General features: G+C 39.4%; 3 protein-coding genes across 4 annotated transcripts; all 3 read left to right on the forward strand.

Annotated features, from left to right (window-relative positions):
- The first annotated feature begins 425 nt into the window (after positions 1-425).
- Positions 426-7,247, forward strand: LOC111331882 (uncharacterized). Of its 2 annotated transcripts, none has more exons than XM_022937090.2 (3): positions 426-591; positions 4,994-5,812; positions 6,259-7,247. In XM_022937090.2, the coding sequence occupies exons 1-3, from the start codon at positions 525-527 to the stop codon at positions 6,609-6,611; spliced, it is 1,239 nt and encodes a 412-aa protein (XP_022792825.2). In that variant the 5' UTR covers positions 426-524; the 3' UTR covers positions 6,612-7,247. The 2 variants fall into 2 exon arrangements, with proteins under 2 accessions (XP_022792825.2, XP_022792833.2); XM_022937098.2 differs by lacking the exon at positions 426-591 and adding an exon at positions 1,605-3,012.
- A 641-nt stretch (positions 7,248-7,888) lies between these two features.
- On the forward strand, positions 7,889-10,345 carry LOC111331894 (uncharacterized). Its single transcript, XM_022937108.2, has one exon. The coding sequence runs from the start codon at positions 9,275-9,277 to the stop codon at positions 10,205-10,207; it is 933 nt and encodes a 310-aa protein (XP_022792843.2). The 5' UTR covers positions 7,889-9,274; the 3' UTR covers positions 10,208-10,345.
- Positions 10,346-12,671: 2,326 nt separating this feature from the next.
- On the forward strand, positions 12,672-21,151 carry LOC111331872 (ankyrin repeat and MYND domain-containing protein 1). The gene is made up of 12 exons (XM_022937077.2): positions 12,672-13,098; positions 14,340-14,486; positions 14,606-15,100; positions 15,405-16,162; positions 16,551-16,722; positions 16,996-17,175; positions 17,709-17,816; positions 18,123-18,254; positions 18,386-18,493; positions 18,909-19,083; positions 19,370-19,629; positions 19,811-21,151. Exons 1-12 carry the CDS (start codon positions 12,805-12,807, stop codon positions 20,402-20,404), a joined length of 3,423 nt encoding a protein of 1,140 aa, XP_022792812.2. The 5' UTR covers positions 12,672-12,804; the 3' UTR covers positions 20,405-21,151.
- Positions 21,152-21,239: the final 88 nt, after the last annotated feature.

The following is a 21,239-nucleotide window of genomic DNA, read 5'->3' on the forward strand; positions in this document are numbered from 1 at the left end:
CATTTTAGGTTTGCCGTTGTTGTGATTGAGTAATAGGAAAGTACTGAAGTGCTACAAAGACTAAAATAAATAAAACGGTAAGCTTCCTTGAAAGTAAGTTTCCTGCTTTCAAAGAGCTTTTCATAGCCTCGAGTAACATATCCGTACAAATAAAGCTAGCGACAGCTGTTAAGAAATTTTCACTCTCCTCGTACAAACCGTACAATTATTTCTGCCATAAACACGAACAACTCTCCAATTAGACCAGAAAACTAACGAACAATGTGAAATAATTAACGGGTTACAGCGTTAAACAATATCGCTCTTTACAACTGCGCTTCCTCCATTGTGAAGTGCACTGCTCGCGCATGCGCGCTGCGGAACGTGAAGCCATGTGATTGGTCAATTTTTGGCAGGTGCATTGCACATTACATTGCTCCTTGAGAAAACCATTTCAGTGTCAATCTAGGTTTTGATGCTCGCTTTGGTTCCCTAACGCCAATATTTACTCTAGCGTCAAGAACATTGTTTAGTTACCATTCAAGATGCCCAAGTCATTCTTAGTCAAGAAATCAACTGGAATAACGTCTCATCTCAGCAGGGGAGCAGAAGGTAAAATACTTTTATAAAATCTTATTGAAAGTAGCTGAAATCACGACTTTTACAAAATATTGTGGCTTGTAGATGTAACAAGTAGATGTCAAATATGCCCGCCCCAATCCGGCTAATTTTCCGTAAACGAATTTCTTCTGTTTAAAAAAGTGGCTCTCAAAAAGGCTCCTGCCTTGGCCTAAAAGTGAAATAGCCAAAAGCTCACGGGTGAGAAAATTAACTACACGTTTTCACATATCACAGAGTAAATCGGTGAAATTATTGAGAATCCCTGCCGAGCTTACCATGAAGAAAGTTCACTCAACCTGCTACGAAAAGTCAACAAACCACTACATCTTCAAAAGTAAATAATCAGTTCACTTAAAGAAAAAATTGTTTCAAGTCGGATAACATTATCGTCGTCTATAGTCTAAGATCCCACAATCAAGACTCTCAAGAATTGCTTTCTTTAAGAGTGCTCTTGTATCGAAACTGAATGTTTTGCACTCAATGACTGATAGAGCAATATTCCCGATCAGTGAATGGTATCGAGTTTGAACGCTTAACAGTCAATGCGACAGCTCTGCGAGATTCAAAAAGGGACTTAAAATGTGAAAATCGCAATGAAATTGCTAATGACGGACAATTTTAAATCCGTCAGATTAGGAGATATCCGTAGCGAGGACTGACCGCAAAATTGATATTAAAATCTACTATGTATACAAAGAGAAGTTTATAAATCTATATCATGTTTTTATTAAACGTAATTTTGAGGTAAATGTAAACCGTCGAGAGTCACAGAGTTCACCGGAACGTAAAAACGTGAACCCCAATTGAATGGAACAACAAAGATTGGAACAGTTAAACCACCGTCCTTCGTTAAATGTTTAGTCTCCTAGTAAGAGAATCACCTTTTGCTTCTCTCTTTAACACAGGTGTTAAAAAGTGGTCGCTTCGAGAAAGGGCCCTTTTTAAATAATTCATGTTCTATTTAGCTGTTTGGCATATCGCAGGTTAAATCTTGTAAAGATAAAGGCAAAGTTAAATTAACCCAGGGAAAGGGCTATCCCACCCGCTATTCCATGTGCTTTTCAGATGGCACTGAGAGTCAACAAACAACTCACAGAAAATTTCCACGAGTTGCCAACCCCAATTTTAAACTTTTATACGGGTGAACCGCTAAATAAACAGGGTGCGACAAATTCTTAGGGGACGAGACTTGCATTGTAGAAGGGCAGCGATGCATACAGTCACTTTTTAAGGGCGGCGCACGGAAAATCACTTAAGAGATACAAATTTTATTATTTGAAACCTTATTTTAAATGCCACCAATTTGGAAATATGCCCTTCATCGGAGCGCATCTTACAAAGTGCGGTTCTCACATTAAGCTCTGTGTGAAAAATGAACTTTTCGTCAGCTTGTAGAACTGTCTTGAATCTGATATTGACATGTAAAACAGTTTTAAGAAAAATCTTGAATAAAGCTGACAGGAAATTTAGACAAGCAACAGTCGAGTGGATAACTACTTAAATTGTGTTTGGAACTTTTACCAAAAACGAAAAAATGGCTGAAAGTTGCGGGTTCTGCTCTCTACATTAGCTTAAAGGCAGATTTATGATACAAAGTTTACGCCTACACGTTTTCCGGCTGTTTTTCGACTTTTCATTTCACTGTGTCACCTAAAATAATATGAAACTCAGTACGGTTTGGCCAACAAAGCAATGCAATGGACTCTAAAGAATTAGGTCATTTAATTTTTTCCTGAATATACAATTGGCCTCCTTTAAATATAATTGATTTCATTTTAAGTATCATTCAGTAGGAAAGAAATCGTGCGATGTGCATTGTGTTCGAATTTGTTTTTGTCATTCACAGACGTTAGGTGGCAGCAGTTTTAATAAGTACAGAAAATTCTGCTTTGTTCTTATTCCATGCTAAAAAAGTATTAGAAAAGCCAAGGATATAACACAATCGTTCATTTATTTAACAATAACTACAAAAATATACTTTTGTAAATTGAATGAATTCATTTGACTTATTCTTCCCCATCTTCGCATATTTCGTGCCAAAAATAAGAAATCTCTACATTCAGGTCGCTTGGCTGTGTTCCTATACAGTTTCCGGTAATAAAAACATCCCAATGAAAAAATATTTTAGAATGTAAGTAGATAAAAGCGCTGTTGTAAGCCGGTACAAAGTAAATACATAATAGTCTTTTAAAATTTACCAAACGATTAATTTCTAGGTTTTTTACTGAAGATACATACGTTTCAAATTAACCTTGATAATTTTTTTTTGTTTTTTGAGACGTTTTGGACTATATGTTAAAAATATTAATTGCCCATTGATATTCTTACCTCAACCCAACTGTACATGTACAAATTCGGCTAAGAAACATGTGTGAAAGGAGTGAGACAAAAACCATACAATATCGATCGAGGGTTAGTATCTATTTCTATCATCGGGATATTCAAAGGGTTGCCATCGCAAATTTGGCTCGAGGGTCCTTAGTCGCGAACAAAATTTTCATTGCCTTTTGGTATCTGCTGATACTCGATTCGACGGGACAAATACAGAGTCACTGCTGGTTAGGAATGAATCAGGGAACATGAAATCGACTTGCTTCGTCGCCAATGGCTTTATCTTAAAAATCAAACCATATACTCACTGCATACAACTGATGGATAATATCTTGAGAAACAAAACAAATAAAGACCTTCAATTGGCTCATTTCGGTCAGTGGCGAACAATATTTCTTGAAACTTGTCGCATGTTAATATTATGCCCTTGAAAGCTATTTCGCTGTTTTTACTATTTATTGTATTTACTTCATTTTTAGTCATTTCCTCTTTTTTGAGCTGGCTTGGGCAGGTGCACCTTGACCCTATTTCGTTCCGTGTCGTAAAGTTTTTCATTATTTGCTTTAAGTGTTTTGTCAGGTTACGCCCAACATTTCGCTGGTACCTTTTTAAACGTTTATGTCAGTGGAGGGCTCCAGCAAGTAGAGCCAGGAAGAAAAATTCTTTAGAAGTATGTCACAGCATCGCTGGCGAAGTAGCAGAAATAAAGTTTTGCAAACTGCAGCCGGGCATATGGAACTGTTTTATGACCTGAACGTAGCCGTTTAAAAAAAAATTAAAATTTTGTTCTTAACTGATTTTCCAATTAATTGACCGATTCTCAGTATATATAAGAGTTGATTCAAAATGTGACGCGGTCTTAAAGTTGTCGGTTTCATCTAATTTTATTTTCCATTTTCAAACAGTGATACGGTGCAGCCCTTTTAACTCATAAAAAACCTTTAAGAGTCCTTTATTTAAGTTAAAGCGCAGAACACATTAATGAGGAAATAAAATAAACAAATCGCTTCGCTCAGTAACTTGCAGAAAGACCGAGTTTGAATTTAGGACTCTGAAGTAATTTTTTAATGATACAAATATCTCATTTCAACATAATCGCCGCCCAGTTAGCCCAATGAATAGTGCGCTGGACTGTTGTGCGGGAGGTCGAGCGTTCGAGCCCCAGCCGTACCAACACTCAAGGTCTTAAAATAATTGAGAAGAATTTGCTACCTTTCTATAACATTGAGAAATGGTTAGATATTGTAGTCTTCTCGGATAGGGACGAATAAATGGAGGTCCCGTCTCCTTCAGGGTTGGGGTAGGAGACGTTAATTTCGCACACACGAGATTACTGTGTGATGGATGTCCTCCGGCCTGGGTGGAATGGGTGGGAAGGTGAGATCGATGGACTGAAGCGGCTGCCAGAGGCGCTGGATATGCTTACGTCTGTTCTCAACCTTACACTGCACCTGTAATTCAGCCTTAGGCTGCAAGCGGTAAGAAATACTATATTATTATTATTATTATTATTATTATTATTATAATTATTATTATAATGTTTTAACTGAATTAGTGGAACATTCAGTCTCCATTTCATCTCACAAATGATTACTTTCAAACTTCGGAGTAATTACGTGGCTGCCAATGCTATACCGAGAACATAGCATTCTCGTGTCTCGTATTACAATGAAAGAATGAGGTCGAAGGTTTCATCAAGGCTCTTCATCAAACTGGATACGTTTTATCATTCCTTAGTTCTTTTTCCGCGCCATTTATTCTTGAAAGTTTTCGGCAAGGGTAAGACATCGAGTACAAATAGTGTAAACTGGATTTTACGACTTAACATATGCAAAAAGAATTAAGCCACAGTGAGCTTAACAAAGCTTAAAATACAATTTGAATTTCAATCAAATTAAACTGCGCAACAGGAAATGCTTGTGTGGTCTGAAATGTATGAGGATTTCGACAACGTTGATAGGTATAAGCATATAACTTAGGAACTCCCTTACGGCCCCCCGCTTGAGTCTCTGTTTGCACTACCTTTAGGTTCAATTTTGTACTTTTTCCCTGTTTCTTTCAGTAAAAACCAATAAAACACAAGAAAAAAATTCCCGCCCTGAAAAACATGACTCAATCCAACCATCTGACATGGATACCACAAGATGGGACGGTTGGGTACCGCTGGACATGTCCGAATACGAGACAAGTGTGGAATCAGTTCATAACGTTGTAAAAGAATTTCAGCATCAAATGTCACGGTATCCGGGGACTCCGATTCTTTTCCCGCCCTCCGAAGATTCCACCTCTATCGATTCATTCCTGGGGCAACCATTTCCATCTCCCTCACGCTATTCCAATTCCGCCTCAGAAGAGGCAGCTAAATCGGACAAGGAAAAGCCGTTTCAGTGTAACTATTGTGTGATGTCCTTCACACGCCCTAGTGACCTCCAGCGCCATCTTCTCATCCATAACAACAATAAGCCCTATAAATGTGAGGAGTGTGACCGCGAGTTCACGTGGTTTGGAAACTTTCAAAAGCACGTGCTTTCGCATATGGGGGGTACTACCAGAGCGCCAGGGACTTTGCCCTTCTCAGCGATGTTCACCTTCCTGGCACGTGAACAAGTCAAAGATCTTTTCATCAAGGATGGTGAAAAGTACAAGTGCCGTCTGTGCGCCAAGGATTTCACCCGCCTCAGTGGCTTAAAGACGCATATCCGCATGCACACAGGAGAGAGGCCTTATGTCTGTGAGGTCTGCTCATTTGCATTTACCACGTCACGTGCCCTGAAGATGCACGTGCGCCTGCATACTGGGGAGAAACCTTACAAGTGCGAAGAATGCGGGCGCGCCTTTACAAGAAGGGACGAGATGCATACTCATATGTACATACACAAAGGTAAGGCTGACTACGAAACTGCATATTATACTTTAAAAGTCTCTTATCTCTCCGCTTTACATTTTCTCATCATTTATTCTCACCACTTGTTTGCTTGATAATGTATTGAAATCGCGAGGAGTTAAAAGCAAATCAATTCTGTGAGTAAAGTGGTAATTTTCAAGAGATCCTCAGCTTGAAAAAGTCCGTTAACAGCTAAGATAGGAAAAGATCATGTAAGTACGCCGAATTCTCACCAAAGAATGCAGATGGAGACTAGAAAGTTAAAGGGCAACATGAAAAAGAAGTTAGCTATAATGGCAAATTGATCCACGTCAAGAAGAGAGGCAATCTCACAAGTCCCTCTTCACTTGGAAACCCAGTGTTGGTGCCATACGTAGGCATTCCACCTTAACACACGTATTTTTACTGAAAATAGTATCGTATTTTTTCCCTTATTTTTAAAGGAGAGAAGCCATTCAAGTGCGACATATGTTCAGCTTCATTCATTCGCTACGGTCATCTACAGCGCCATCTCCTCATTCACAGTGATGACAAACCTTACAAGTGTAAAGTGTGTCCAAAGTCCTTCACTCAGTACCGCAACCTACAGACTCACATGTACAAACATACCGGGGAGAGGCCTTACAGATGCAGGTACTGCCCCAAGGGATTCACCCAATATGGCACCCTCCAAGCACACGAGCGAACACACACCGGAGAGAAACCTTTCCAATGCCAATTTTGTGAAAAGGCTTTCATTACATCATCACACCTCAGATGGCACATAAAGACACAACACAATGCCAAGAAAGAGTAGATAATCATTTGAATGACCATAAAAGAACTGTCTAAGGCAAATTCATTCCACCATTTCTCAGTAAAATGCGTCTTTAGTGCAAAACGCTGTGACTAATAGCTTGTAGTGAGGTTGCGCATTTTCTTGAGACTTTAATATGTATGATTTCAAAAAATTAATTTTGGGGTAAAATATAAGGGTATCACTGGCTAAAAAAAATAGTTTTACTAATTCAAGTCCCCGGGGTATTTATATAAAGAAACAAAAATTCATTGACGCACCGTCTGAGTTTCACAGCATGTACAAATTTTCTGAATATCTTTTAGTTTGTGTTCGTCTCCAGTCTGGAATTTAAGGAGTCAAGTTTTTTTCTTTAGGTGTTGTAAGAAGTAGAATTTAAAGAAAATAGGAAAATTTACTATTAAGACATAGTTTCACATGCATACTAATGACTAGAGAAAGCCAACTTTGAACTTTGCTTTACAGCGAGCTCGTGTGCGATTATGCCGTTGGGACAACTTATGTAAATATTTTATTTTTTCCTTTACATCAGTCAATAAACATTTTGAGTTTCCACAGAAAAACAGTATGTTCCCATCTAGACCATACTCAAGTCTGCTAAAAAATGAGAGCATTGGACTTAAATAAAACTTCATGGTTTATGTAAATGCAAGCGTGAAAGAAGGTAAAGCGAGTGCCCAGATGCTGATGCCCTTTCTTTGAGATTAAAATTTAATCTGCGCCGAATAAAATCCTTCTCTGAATCTATTTAAATCTACCTACCATCGTCTTTCACCTCGTAATTCAAACATTAGACGAGACTTACCTGTAAGGTGACCTGCAAAGTGTTTCTGGACCTCCCAATGAATCTGGCAAGTCAGTAGCGTGGGAGTTTATTACTAACCCGCGAAACTTGAATCGCTGTGTTTATCGCCAACTCCAAAACGTCGACTTTTGTATTACACCAAAATCATTTTGGCATCAGAACGTGATGGTCCACCAGCATGTTTCTTTTTCCAAGGCATTTCCCCTTGCGGATATGTTTTCCACCAGAGCGGCGAACTAGTTGCTCGAACATTTGGTCTTTTTTTTTTCGGTATTTCTGTTACTTTGTTCAATTCAACATCAAACCGTTGAAGGTCGTGTCCGTGAGAAGTCTCCCTTGCAGCCGTTTTTTTTGGATGTCACGCAACTCTCCCCCAAAAGAACGGCTACTGACAACCAAACTACATTCCTTTCTCATTGTCCTTGTGGTTTGGTCGCGGTCTATTGAACAGACCAATCACATTCCAGAAAATCTGAATGACGTAAGGTTTCACGCGAAAATGTGGATGTGGCAGATGATCTAGCTATCATGTCGGGAGAAACACTGAAGAAATTTGTCGATGAGAGCTCGAAATGTTTCACATGTTCATCGTTGTGCCCTGGTAAAGATAGACTTTATATTTTTGGGAAAACTTCTCACAATTTGGTTGAAATCATAGAATCTACGCTTAACATAGACGTCAACTGCTACGCCAACGACACGAACGCTAGATTGTTTGAGCGGTTGTTAAAGTTTCAGCGAGAAACTGAGAAAGTACAAGAAGCTAAAAACTGAACTGAAACTCTTTATTCGCACTATTTCAAGAGGTTACTACAGATTTTAAAAGTCAGAATATATAAGAAACAGTAAATTACATCAATAATCAAAAGGAAATACAAGACGCCTTTCAATCTCGGCCAAGGGCTAAACGCTTGCTTCGACCTACAGATGGAGATCAGGAGGAAAAAAGTGCGTGCTTGCCGTCAACAAACCGGGCGAAGCTTCGAGAACACTGCGATTTAGGTCGGCCAACGTCTCCTACACTACTTGTACTTCTTCATTTGCTAGTCCGCTGCTAGCTGGAGCGAACCCGATTAGTTATGTTCGTGGCTTCTTATCACCGGTACAGGAAATCGGCCCGAATTATCGAGTGTTTCCGCACGTTGGTACAACGCAACAACAATAACAATAATATGACCACTTTCATCGGTAACATGTTCAAACACGAGCGGGAGTGCTTGATATATTAACAATTTCCCGGATCCTGCAACTTAACAAAAATAATACGTAAAATCATACGTAAACATCATACGTAAAAACATCTTCTTTCTCGACTAAAACTTTTTTAATTGCAAGCTTCTGGTGAGCATTAAGCTCGACAATTTTGAACTTTGACGACGCTTTGCGAAAAGCTCCCTCAAGCACCGCCATTTGTCATGTGTCTTCCACATGAGGATCTCGATAGAAAACGATATCTGATTGGACGAGTTTCAAAAGGTGAGTCTGGCGCGAAGAGGTTCCTGAAAATGGAACCCGAGCTGTGATTGGCCAATTCGGAGAAAGGAATGTAGTTCGGTTGTCAGCAGCCGTTCTTTTGGGGGAGCGTTGCGTGACATCCAAAAAAAAAACGGCTGCGAGGGAGACTAGTCCGTGAGGGACAGCAATCCGAGAATATTTTTCTGTGGACATAGGCGGTAAAATATTTTAAGAGACAAATTTGCACCATTCACTAACCGAAGACTTGTTGACCTCCGAAACTGCTCAATGATCAACAACGTTCGCCTTACGCGGCCACAGCACATTTTCCCGGTACTCTCAACGCTAGCGTCCAAGCCTCGTTCGTATCGTCTGAGAACGCCTGACCTTTTTTGTATTCAACATGGCGGATCACTGGGTAGCAGAAGTTTTTCCTCCAAAATTCCAGTTTGGAAGCGTAGATGAGTTGCTGAAAAGCCAAGAAAAAGACGAAAAAAGTACAGCAAAGCTTAAATATCTCGATGAAGTTTATAGAAGAGTTTATTTCGAGGAACAAAAGGCGAAAACATCTACCGATGAAGACATGCAGGATGATGTTGAGCGACTGAAGAAGATTCGACAAATCGTTTCAAAACAGAAGAAACGACGGAGTAAACCGAAGTTTAAGGACCAAGATGAGTGCATCTGGAGTGAAAATGAGCTGCAAACTTTGCGCAGATTTCTACAGAAAGCTAAAATGCAAAATCTGAAGCTCGCCGCCATGTTGGAATCGGCACAAGAGGAGATTCATTCTTGGAAAAGAAAGTTTAAAGACGTCGCTGAATCAGAGGGGGCTGTCAAATGCAACTTAGGAGTATTGAAAAAGAAATATGAGAGGTTAAAAGTTAACTACAGAGCACTTAAAGAAGATCTGAGAAGATATCACGCTAACTTGAAAATTTCTCGGGAGGAATGTAAGCAACTAGAACTTGAAAGAGATGAAACAGAGAATTTGCTTAAACAAACGCAGGCAGATTTGAATCAAGAGAAGCTCAACAAGATGCATCTCCAATCTAAGCTGGATAGAACTGAAAAAGAGAAAGAGAAAAATCTTAAAAGTCAGAAGGATCTTATAGAACAGCAGCATTTGCTTGAAATTAGAAAGTTACAGAAAGAAGTCAACAGGTTGAGTAATGAATTTGAAAAAGAAAAGTATGATAATGATTTGAATAAGAGAGCTCTGGAGCACCTCAGGAGCCATTTTGCCAGTTTGATGGTTAATCAGGAGATTATGAATGGCAGTAATATGAAGGACAATATTCTGAGTTTGATTGACATTGATTACCTACCAGAATGACCAAATTTCATAATTACTTTGATATTAGGTGGAGACCCTAAAAATAGAAAACATGGAACTCTGTAGACCTGATTTTATCAATATAGAATGTTTTTAATCTTTTACCTATCACTAATAAAACTCTCCTTTGTAAGTAGAGTGTAGAGCTCCTAGAAGATATTATACTCTGGCAAATTGCAACGGAGAAAGTGAGACAACCTTTCTGAGTTTGCAACATTTGTTTTGACCTGTTAATTTGCATATTAATGTAATAATGTTGCCCATATTGGCTCCTTGCTTTTGATATTTGGCCACCATGATTTGTCATGATTTGTATATTTTTTTGAAATTTGCAGTTTGCCAGTTTTGTAGATTAATCTTTTCTGGTTGGATTTTGTTGGGATTGGCTGATTTTAGTCAAACCATTCCCAGGTTGATGCATAACAACAAAGGGGTTTGGGGCTGTTACTTATTGACATACCACTGGGAATGTACATTTTGATTATAGCTGGTTTGCATTTTCCTCTGACTTCTTAAATGGGTGTGGACAAAACCTGGCCTAGGCCATGGCCTACGCTGTGGCCTACCCTGTGGCCTACACTGTGGCCTACCCTTTGGCCTACGCTGTGGCCTACCCTGTGGCCTACCCTATGGCCTACCCTCTGGCCTACCGGTGGTCAGATGTTTAAGAACATAAAAATAAAATCTGAAGAGGGTATACTAAGAGGTCGCTAAAATGATTTTCAACATTCGAAGGAACAAAACACGGCAAATATCACAGCACTAAACCATAACGGTAGGTTAAGGGGGAGGGGAGAGGAGGGGATATACAAAATGGCGGCTTTATGATGCAGGCTGTCAGTTGGTAACGTATAATGGAGTGCTGGTGTAAAAATGTAATGAATGGCATTATATTGGAGAGCACACATATCCAGGTAAGAAAATGCAAACCTTACGTTGCAGGCCAATTTTTTAAGAGCCCTCAAGTGCTGTAGAGTATTGAATTTGCAACGAGCACCCCAGAACACGCACACATCGCCGTCGTAAACATTTCGCAAACTTTACTTGCTTTTCCAAAGAAAGGGCCAGTATTGCACTAATTTGAAAGGAAAGCTGATATGATGATGTTTGCCCAAAAGTTGCGTTTAACCGGCTTCTGTTCCTCGATTTCCTTATTCTATCAGAAGGTTAAGAAATTTTGATCGGAATGTGGCTGGCAAAACAGCAGAAGAAAGTCATTGGTAAGACAGTACTCAGGAAAACGTTGAAAGGTTTCCAGCAATGCTATCCTTTTAAAAATCTGACTGCCAGTAGGCCATAGGGTAGGCCAAAGGGTAGGCCACAGGGTAGGCCATAGGGTAGGCCACAGGGTAGGCCACAGGGTAGGCCATAGGGTAGGCCACAGGGTAGGCCATAGGGTAGGCTACGGGGTAGGCCATAGGGTAGGCCATAGGGTAGGCCACAGGGTAGGCCATAGGGTAGGCCACAGGGTAGGCCATGGCCTAGGCCAGGTTTTGTCCACACCCCTCTTAAACATGGTTTTAAATTTCAACCCAACAGTCTTGTTGGGGAAAAATGAATTCCTTTATGATGTATTAAAAATTGATTTACATTTTTTACATGGGCTTATAGCTACACATTTGTTAGTGTACAGACTAGTGAGCAGAAACTAGAGTTGAAAATGGAAGTACCATGGGAAATGTTACCATAAAATCTCTCTCCTCTCCTCCCCTCTGCCTCATCCCCACCTTTTGTACTATATTACTTACATGTGAGGGTCAAGTATAGCTTTGAATTAACTTATAAGTAAATAGAAGTCTTTAGTGACATTAAATGATGATTAATATAGATATATTACAAAAAAAAATTACACTGCTTATAGAAATGTGATATAAAATAAAGACTGTGCAATACAGTAAAACCTTTCCACTCCCAAGATCTAGTTTGAATTTGCATTACTACTGAGAAATAAAAGAAGACTGTGCCATACAGTAAAACCTTTCCACTCCCAAGATCTAGTTTCAGTTCTCCATTTCTAATGAATAATCTCTGAGAATTTGATGTTTAATTTCCTGCAAGACAATTTTTTTTCTCATGGAGCTCCTGCATGAAAGTGTTGTGATATTGTAGAGGAAATTTGAATTTAGTCTTACCCTAGAGTGGGTGATTAAAACATTTTTTAATTGTATGTATGTAAGTAAAGGTATTGATACCTGTTCACATTTAACAAGTTGTGCCTTCACTTAATATCCAAAGTTTCCTCATTTTTTTTTAAACGAAAACGAGGTAAGTTCGGTTAATGCATGAATAATTTCCTTTAAACTTAAATGTCCAACTATGGATAAAATTCAACATTAAATAACGTCAAGGGCATAAATGAAATGAAGTTCAAGAGGATGTTTCTCTTTCTTGTCCGGCCTCTTTTGTTCCTTTCAGACAACGCATGTGGTGACCTAGCAACACTGATAACAAAGACACTCCGGTTACCCACAGTCCCTCCATTCAACGCAGATGAGCAGTCAATATTTGTCACGTCGATCGCCGTAAGAATCCTCTTGTATACTGTCGAGCATCGCAGTTCTTTATAAGAGAAGTATCTTACTGGTATGTTATGAGGTATGCGAAGGCAGACAAAATTTTCTTCTACGAATCGTGTGTTGCGATTAAACACAAGCCAATACCGACGGGAATACAAGAGCGGTGCTGTTTATCACGGCGAACTCGAGGGAAGCAAGAAGAGTGGTAAAGGGATCTTTAAGTGGCCAAATGGAGCTTGCTATGACGGAGAATACGTAGATAACACAAGACATGGCTATGGAAAACAATATTGGCCTGACGGCTCAACGTACGAAGGCGCTTTTGTACGCGATCTTCGACATGGAGCTGGAACGCTGACATGGGCTGATAAAGAGGTACGTGTGTAAACTTAAGATGAGATAATAGCCGTAACGGAGAGAGCGATTTTTTAACCGTCTTCAATTTTAATTTAGCAATCTATTTTCTGAATGGTTTCAAAATTACTTTATGCGCCTCCAAGATTTGCTGGTAAGTGCATTCAGTCTCGAAGTCAGAAGGAACTGAATACGTTGGGTGAAGACTTCAATTAGGCGCTGGAATTAAAGTCAATTTGCGAAAGTGAAGGACTTGCCTTCTCGACTTTTGTTCAGTCTTTCGTATTTATCAAGACAAGAGCGGGGATTATGTTTAAGACAGTAGGCGTCTCACAGGTTTAAGTAAGTTTACTTAGTTTAGACAAAAATTGTCAACCTGAAGCAAAATATACTCTAGAATATTGAATTCTACCGCTGAGAGGTCCTTGCTTGTTTTGCATTTTATCCAAAGACAGTTTTACTCGATGTTTACTTTAGTTTTCAAGGTGTTTTTCGTTCGCTTGGAAAAGATGTTAAGAAAAAATGTGAACTGCGCTTGGAGTATACATTCAAGAGAAAAGCCTGCATGTCAAGGATATTGACACGCAAATTACACGAAATTACACGAAAGCTGCGCTGTCACTACTTGGGGTTTTGGTGCTTGCGTGAATGGCGTCAATTTCAAACGCCACCATTTAGCCCGCGGCAAAGATATTCCAGCTGTTCGTCTTTTGTTATTTTCATTTTCCGAAATAAAGTACACAAATGTAGCGTATTTATCTAAGAAATGTGCTAATACAATGAACTGATGTGTGAATTCCCCAGGGGCTCTATCCAGGGAATAATATAAACCAGAGGCAATGACTGGTGGCCTCTTTCTGTGCACCACATTTGTTACTCTATGTTTTTCATAAAATTCAAATTGCATTCTGAAGGGAAGGACAAAAGAGAAATAAAATCAATTTTGATGAAGAGTGCACATGGGAGCATGTAGTGTGAACAGAGTCTGTATGTCAGACAATATTGTGCACAGAAGTTATATGTTTATTCTTATGGACAGTCCTCCACTGCTGCTCTTTCATTTTGACCTTTACTGATTTCTCAGTATAATTTATTTTAAGATAGTGGCAGTGGCTTTACAATTAAGTAAGGGAGGGTGAAAAAAAAAGAAAGTGAATAGATTGTTTACCACATGGTGCATGTGCATGTTTTGCTGGAATTCAGATCTATACCTGCGTCTTCTGTTTGTGAAGTTCTGATTGACAATGCATGTTTTCGTTTAGAGCTATACAGGAGAGTTCTATCGAGACAGACGGCACGGAAAAGGAGTATATACTTGGCCTGATGGTACAAAATTTGAAGGTCACTTTGAAAATGACAAGAAGAAGGGTTTTGGTACATTTTTCTTTCCAAGCAGCAATAAATTTGAGGTTTGTGCAATTTGAAGTGAAAACGTTACTCTATCAGTGATTATGTTCTACTAACTCAATTAGTCACGCGAAGTCCTTGAAGTAACTTCAGATGAAAAGGTTTCCTTTTTCAATTATAGGGAATATATCGCAGAGATGAGAGGGATGGTCCAGGAATATTGACATACTCTAATGAGGAACAAGATGTTGGACTCTGGTGTGGGGAACGGTTAATTAAACTGTGCTCTGTAATGGACAGTGCCTTCCTCTTCCAGCACTACTCTAACTACAATGTGAATGCTGGTCAGAATTTGTCTAACAGAGTAGTACGAGCCAACACAGCAAGGGAGAATGTAAGAAACAATACCCCTTCATTGCAAGACTTTGAAGGTAGCAATGACATGGAATCAAGCAAAGTGTTGTCTCAAATTCCAAGTTCTTTCTCATACATGGATATTTTAGAAGGTGTTCGCGGCAACAAAGGTTCTAAAGGACCTGTTGAACGTGCATCAGAGGAGCTTTTAAAATCATCAGCAGCTGGAGATTGTTTCAAAGTTCGCAGTTTGATTGAAAGTGGAAAAGTTCATGTGGATGTTGCCGATAAGACGGGCTACACTGCTTTACTAGCTGCTGCAGTGAGTGTTTAATGTGAAGCTGTTTTAACATTATTGCACAGGCTTTGGTGCAATTGACTGCCTCTAATTTTGGGGGTAGGGTGGGTTAGGATTTGTAGATTGATGCAATAGCTAGAGTTACACTTACAGAAAACATAGGAGTTAGGTTGAATTCCCCTTTACTAACATAATACCATGGAGTCAGCTTTACTTCTGTCACTCTCCAGGTCCATATAGCACATAATTATGTAAAGACCAATTTGGCTTCATTTGCTTCGTTTACAATTGTAATATACATCTGTAATGAGAACCTGTTTTTCTCCAGGTCAATTGTCATAGAGATGTTATTAACTGCTTACTGGATAATGGTGCCAATGTCAACAAGTTGAATGATGAGGGGTTATCAGTTCTTGCTGCCTGTCATGTTCTCTTCTACACAAAACACACCTGGAAGAATAACATTGCTGAGACCATTCCTGATGAAAATTTGTTTAATTGCATCCAGGAAGATAAACAGAAAGGAACTTATATTCATCGGAATTATCGGCAAAGTGTTGTGCTTGAGGAAAGCAGAGTGGAAACAAACCCGATTGGTTCTGGTGATACTGAGGAAAACTCAGAAGATGAATGTGTTGAAAATATCCAAAATGAAAACTGTAATCAAGATGAAACAAACAATACGAAGATGCCATACAAAATCATTGAGTTCAACGACAGAACTGTTGCAGATACAGCTGCTGATAGTGCAGAGCTAGTAAACAACCTCAACAATTGTATACAAAGTAAATTAGATTTAAGTAGAACTGGTTTTAAGAAAACTACAGACAACAAAGGAACAAAACTGATCATAGAACATGGTGGGAATAACATGCTTGACTCTGGAATGTTATTGTCAATCAGTGATGTTTCATCAACACATGAGGGGAATGATCCAAAAACTGGTCAATTTAGTGTGTTAGACCCAGCATTGTTTAGCATCATGAGTGCCATGACTAGTACAAGGCAGCCATCAGACTCAGGAGATGATTTACATAGTGAAAACAGCATGGACCAAAACAAACAAGTTTTACTGGCTGTGCAAAGGTAAAATGAAGACTTTTATTTTCTTTTTAGTAATTGTATCACACTGAACAGAAAAGGTCTAGACCACCACACTCTATCCCAGTTTCTGTAACTTGCAGAGAGTGGGAGTAAAAGAATTTTTTATGCAGCATAGGTTACACCCCTTACTTTTCATATTGTTTCCTAGAGCAGCTACCCATTTCTGCTTCCAGACAGAGTTGGGCTGTGAACTATCTTTTTCCAAGATGGTTACACTTCAGTACTTCAGCAAAGGTTCAAACTCTGCGCCTTTCAATTCAGATTCTAGTGTACTGATCAGAAAGCCACAAAACAGGATATGTATACAAACATATTCAATTGCCATCTGTAGAAAGTTTTTGTGATCAACAGATGATGTCGTCTTTTTCAGGCGTCCTCATCTTGAAGCAACAGTTCGTCTGTTGCTCTGGAGAGGTGCAAATCCGAATGCATCATCTCTTCCAATGCCAGTTCTGTTTTTTGCTGTGAAAGCCGCAGACACTGCAGCTGTTGAGATTTTACTCCAGAAAGGAGCTGACACCTCTGCAAAATTATCAAAAGAAGTAAGAATCAGCATTTTTGAGTGGAATTTGTCTTTGGTTATACAAATATTGTCATCTAAGATTTAATTTAATTGAAAGACAAGCAGGGTACTTGTACACATGCAGGTAACAATAATCTCAGTAATTGGAATCATGGCACGTTCCAAAAATTGAATTTTGAACAGTTTCATTAAGTTTACATTGCGTAAAGTAGAAGCTTCAGCAGAGTTGTTAAAGTTGTGGCATTTATTATCTAACTCATTGTTTGGCCTTGTTTTTGTCATCAATAACCAGCAATCAGGAATTGCACCTCTGCATATTGCTGTAGCTCTGCCCGACCAAACAGGAGTGGAGATCACAGAGTTGTTGCTGAAGGCAGGTGCTGACCCAAACATAAGAGATTGTGCATTTGGTTCTGAAGAAAATGGAAGAACTCCAGCACATATAGCCTGTTCAAGAGAAGATAATGACCAGGTATTAAATGTGGTCACACTTATATATATACAAGTACAGTCCATATTCATCTTCCCCATCTTCTTTTTCCTTTTTGATTTATTCTCACCACAGGGTGTTTTTCTTTGATTCATTGGATAAATAAAGGAGCACAGAATCTAAAGATGACTGAGGTTGGATTCGTTGTGGGGCTTGGAATTTTTTTTTTAAAGTTTATCTGTCACTCCAATTAATTTAAACATTGAACAACCCCAAGGAAAAATTCAAAATTTGTTACATAGCTCTGTTATCTGTAGATGTAAGGTGAGTTATGATTTATGTATCCCCTCACTTAAGTTGTGGTCTTGGTCATTGACAAACAATCTGTGAAACAACTAGGAAAGGAAGACCTCCACCATAAAGGCATTTCAAAAGTTCGGTTGCCAATAAATTCTGAGGTGACATACGTTTTTTGTATTGCAAGAAGTGAAAATGGTGTCCTATAACATGCTATCAGTTGTTGCATTACTTTGAGTAATTTTGTGGTTAGTTTTAATATACATGGTTGCTTTCAGGTATCATGTGCTGTTGTATGGCTTTTGTTAGAGTATGGAGCCAATCCGGATCTTTTGTGTGAAGGACATTCTGCCCTTTCCTTGGCAATCTGCAGTGGAAATGACTTGGTAAAATATGACGTCCTTGAAAACCATAGTCAGTTATAAATCTCTTCTGATTAAGGGGTGTAGGTGTAAGCCCTTACGGGCTCATTGTGGGCCATTGTGTTCATGCTTGGGTAAGACACTGAACTCTCACAGTGGCTCTCTCCTGTCTCCACCCAAGAATGATAATGAATAGTGCTGAGGTATCATCGCAACTAGCCAAATTCTGGGTTAATCTAGCACAGTGTAAATGGTGTTTTAGCTTTGAAGTTCCCACTTTCATCAGAAAATTTTGAAACTTTTTGTAAATTCTCCTCATTCCTTTGACAGGCTGTAGACACACTTCTGAAACATGGAGCTAACCCCAGTCTGCGTCTCTCCAAGGGAGTCGGTTCGGCACTTTGTGGTGCTACTTCATTCATGGCAGAAAGGAGAAGGACTCCAGCTGGAAGAATTAAGCTAGTAAGCTCATTTGAATGTCAACATCTGAGTTGAGAGTGAATGTTAGTTTACCTCAAGCATCGTGTACTAGAAGAATACCTTTCAGTAACGTTTGGGTATCATTTGATTATCTGCTGCTTTTTTATGATCAGATAAACAAGATCATGAGAGCTGGTGCAAACATTTTGTCGCCCATAATCGTGAATCAGAAATATCCACCTGGAACCGTTGTTGATTATGCCTACAGTGTATTTTATCAGGTGAGCAATTAGAATCTTACTGCATATCCTACCAAATTTTGGTCGGAATTTTGCAGTCCGTTTTTGCTAAACATCATCACTATTTCCTTACAGTTTAGGAAAAAGACCAGTTTTTCTGCACCGTCTTTGTACAGTGTAGTTCCCTTTTAAACCACTTCATTAATACAGCCAGAATGGTTTAAACTGTGATGTAATGCCAATCTCACATATTCCTAAACTTCCAAACAGGAAACTTATTGTTGTATTAATTTTAATAAGTTAGAAATGTGTAACAGGCAAAATTCCTAAACGTCTTTTTGTCGGCGAGTCAGGTAATTATCGGTATCTTAAGAGTTGTTACATGTTTTACTTTGAAATACCCTTGTTCTCTTGGGATCTCTGCCACGTTAACCGTCAACCTTTTACTGATTAATAGGACCGCAAGATTGCTCACACTCCATACCATGCCCTAACAGCAACAGAACGCGAGTGTTACAATGCGCGCCGGGAAATGTTGGATCATCTGGGGGATCTGCTGAGGACTCAAGTGTTGAATAAAGAAAAGGAACTGATAGAGAAACAGCTGAAGGAAGTGAAAGGACAGGCTGAAGGTGATTTGTGAATATATTCTAGTAAGAATTTCACGGTACGAGACGTCTTTCGGATGTCTTACCATGGGAAGCTTTGGTTTGCCCATGATATTTTGCTATCTAAATCTAAATGTCTAATCTGCAAAGGGCAATACAGCTAGTGATTTTTACCCTATCTTGTGCTCTTGCCGTGAAATATGCAGAAAAACATATTAATTTTTTTTTTCAGAGTCACCTTATTGATTCTCCTTTGTGGATGCTTCTAAATATAGACGCGAATATGTGTGTGTTTTTTTTTTCGCTGTAGGAACGCAGAATGTCGATAAAAGTCTACAGTCTACCTGGGGTATCCTGAAGTCATCTGACAGACTGAGCAGGCTGAGAGAGCACGACACCTCCCCTGCTGAAAAAAGAGACGCCTTGAAATGTAGCAGGGTGAGCTTCAGACTTGAAAATGAGGTCTCTGGTGAAGACGACGGGGAGGCCCACGAAATCGAGGCTCAAGCAGATCGTGAAGTCGAGGCCATTACTGGAATCGATGGCGAAAGTCCTGGAATGGATAATGAGGTAGGATCGTTGAAGTACTATTCTCTTCTCCATGTTCGTTTAGATAATTGTATTTTTCCTTGGATGGATCATGATCTATATCACTGTTCTTTCATTCTAGCAAGAGAAAGTTGCTTGGGTGATTGTATAATTTCAATGGATGGATCATGATCATAAATATATCATCATTCTTTCTTTTTAGCAAGAGAAAGATCGCATGACGTCAGAAATGTCACCCGCTCCTGATGCTAGCAAGGAAAGCACTCCATGTTCTCTAAGGTCCAGCGCTCCCGAGCCGTCCTTGAAACCCCAGTCTCCAGGCCGAGACGAAAACTGTGGACTGCGAATTGCTGTGACTAAAGCCGCTGATCACATGAGTATATCTGCACTGGCGACTCAAACTTTGAAACAACGAAAGCAAGTGATGAAAAACCGCTTTCGATACTGTTATGAGTGCGGACGCTCAATAGCAATTCGCTTGTCGGCCTGTACAAGATGTAAAGAGGTCTTCTATTGCAGTAAGTCGTGTAAACTGAAGGCGTGGAATGCGAGGCACAGGGAGGAATGTGTCCGACTGACAGGTGGTGGGATGAAGACAACTTCCAACCGGCGAGCAGAAAGCCCCACCCCCACCACTGACCCTGATGTACCTCCTCCCTCTACCACTCCCTCAGGGTCTCAGAGGAAGGCGCCTTCACGGGGAAAGGGAGAAAAAGTGCGTAAACCACAGACTGTTTCGGCTTCGCGAGTGTCTAAGCGGAATTCTTCTCCGTCGGCAACGAAATTCAAGAAATAACAGGGTGTGTTGGAGGAAAAAGGTGTGTTTTACTTTAAAGAGACCAGCAGAATTACCTGTACTATCTAGAACAGCGCACCTTGGCTTTTAAAAATTAGCAGAATGGCAGCTCAACAGAAAAGCAGCCCTGACCCTGAATAATCATCATGATTAAAGTGTTACGCAATTAGTTTTTCATTTCTCGTCACAATCATTTAATACCATAGTTTCTTTGCTGAACCTGAAAGTGAACAGAGAGAATGAACGTAATAATAATAGAAACCTAATTAAATTGTCACCAAAGTTGTATTTGTTGGCGGGCCGTCAAAGATTTCTAGAGCCGGTGAATTACACTCAGTTCTGACCTAAGTAACGCTTCGCCTATCATTAGTAGTTGTATTCGGGGTTTAAAGTGAATATTTAAATTCCATTTTTGCTTTGGCCCAGCCCTAAAATGCCCTGTAAGCCAACGGAACACATGGAAACTTTTTATCCATTCTTAAGTCGCGCTTCATTGGAAATTGATGCAGTGACGGTCGTTTTGATTTTTTCAGTCTCTCTAATTATTTTGGCGGTAATAGGTGTGTGATTCGTTTGTTTTGTTTTGCTTTATTTATTAGTATCGTTGTAATTGGGTGTTGATACAAGTTTTCTCCAGTGGTTTTATTTATAATCGAAATCTTTGTATATTTAACTAACCAGTCGTTTTGTACAATATGATTATATTTATGAGGAATAAATAAAAAGGTATTTTTTTTTGTATTAAAACTTCCAGTGGCATCAATATTCTGGAGCGGATCCAAGAGTAGTTCGGATGATTCGGTCGAACCCCATAAACCAAAAATCTCCAAAAAAT

This window comes from Stylophora pistillata, chromosome 7, assembly GCF_964205215.1.
Source record: "Stylophora pistillata chromosome 7, jaStyPist1.2, whole genome shotgun sequence".
NCBI classification, from domain to species: Eukaryota; Metazoa; Cnidaria; class Anthozoa; order Scleractinia; family Pocilloporidae; genus Stylophora; species Stylophora pistillata.